Source organism: Nannobrachium achirus, assembly GCF_963921795.1.
Source record: "Nannobrachium achirus genome assembly, chromosome: 3".
Classification (NCBI taxonomy): domain Eukaryota; kingdom Metazoa; phylum Chordata; class Actinopteri; order Myctophiformes; family Myctophidae; genus Nannobrachium; species Nannobrachium achirus.
The window spans coordinates 15,328,612-15,330,258 of NC_137812.1; the positions used below are offsets into that span (position 1 = coordinate 15,328,612).

At 51.1% G+C, this 1,647-nt stretch overlaps 1 protein-coding gene across 1 annotated transcript; it reads left to right on the forward strand.

Moving 5' to 3' along the window:
- Positions 1–280: 280 nt before the first annotated feature.
- On the forward strand, positions 281–1,408 carry LOC308282008 (stomatin-like protein 2, mitochondrial; the record flags this gene model as incomplete). Its single annotated transcript, XM_080722357.1, has 1 exon — positions 281–1,408. The coding sequence occupies one exon, from the start codon at positions 281–283 to the stop codon at positions 1,406–1,408; it is 1,128 nt and encodes a 375-aa protein (XP_080578483.1).
- Positions 1,409–1,647: the final 239 nt, after the last annotated feature.

Here is a 1,647-nt window from a genome sequence, read left to right on the forward strand (position 1 = left end):
TTTGTCATATACTGTATCTAGCTAACCTATCTACGTCTGACATCACAAACTCCATATTTGGGGTGTGGTTGATTTACAGAGCTCCATATATGATGCTAGTGCTGACATCATCATGTTAACTTAAAAAATGTCGTCATATATATATAGGTGCGAGAGGCGATGACACGTTACAGAACAAACCGGAGCTTGTGTTTGTGAGTTCGTGACAATAAACCACAGTAATAATTACATATTTGCTTCTAGTATTTAAAATTGTTCTTACATATCCATGCATTCAAACATGCTGCGGGCCTTGGGTCGAGCCAGCGGGGCCCTCCTCCTGAAGCATTCCCAGCGGGCCGTGCCCACGGTGCCCAGGTGGGCCGTGCCCACGGTGCCCAGGTTTGGGGCGATGGCAGCCCAACAGAGATGGGCTTCCTCTGCCTCTCTGCCCATGAACACGGTCATCACATTCGTACCACAACAGGAAGCTTGGGTAGTGGAGACGATGGGCCGCTTTAATCGTGTCCTAGAACCAGGCTTGAACTTCCTCATCCCCGTATTGGACCGTATTAGCTATGTGCAGAACCTTAAAGAGATTGCCATAGACATCCCGGAACAGTTGGCTGTGTCGCTAGAAAACGTGGAGCTGCATATTGACGGAGTCCTTTATCTGAGGGTTTTGGATCCATACAAAGCCAGCTACGGCGTGGAGGATGCTGAGTTTGCCGTCACACAGCTGGCTCAGACCACCATGCGTTCAGAGCTGGGAAAGCTCACCCTGGACAACATATTCAAGGAAAGGCAGTACCTGAACTCCCAGATAGTCGACTCCATCAACGAAGCGTCGGCTGCCTGGGGGATCCGCTGCCTCCGCTACGAAATCAAAGGTATCCAGGTCACGCCTCGCGTCAAGGAGGCCATGCAGATGGAGGCGGAGGCCGAGCGCACGAAGAGGGCCAAGGTGCTGGAGTCCCAGGCGACCAGGGAGGCACACATCAACGAGGCCGAGGGTCACAAGAAGAAGGCTCCGAGGGAGAAAGTGGAGCAGATCAACAGAGCAGCCGGTGAGGCCCAGGCCATCCTAGCCAGGGCGGAGGCCAATGCCAAGTCCATTTGTCTCCTGGCAGAGGCCGACGCCAAGGCCATTTGGCTCCTGGCGAACGCTCTTACCGAACAGAATGGAAACGAGGCGGCCTCCCTCCGCGTGGCCGAACAGTACGTCGCTGCGTTCTCAAAACTGGCCAAAGAGTCAAACACCATCCTTCTGCCCACCAACACTGGCGACATTAGTGGAATGGTCGCACAGGCTATGGCCATTTACAGCAATTTAGCCAAGCAGAGCCCAAAGTCAGCGATCTCAACACCAGACATAGAAGAGCCGCAATCCGGCCTGACAGAGCGTTGTGGGTTTGAGTCCCGATCCTGACAACCTTTGCTACGTGTCACCACCCATCTCTACCCCCATTTCCTGTCAACCTACTGTATCAATCTGGGGACTAATCCCACCATTCATCTACAGTATGTCTAAACGTAGTCATTTTACTTCAACGTGTTGGGTCTGAGCTGTTTTGTTGTTGTTGTTGTTTTGTTTTCCTGTTTGTCTTTCCTGTACGTTATGTTTGTTGTTTATATATTATGTCAAAAAATTTAATAAACATATTCTTC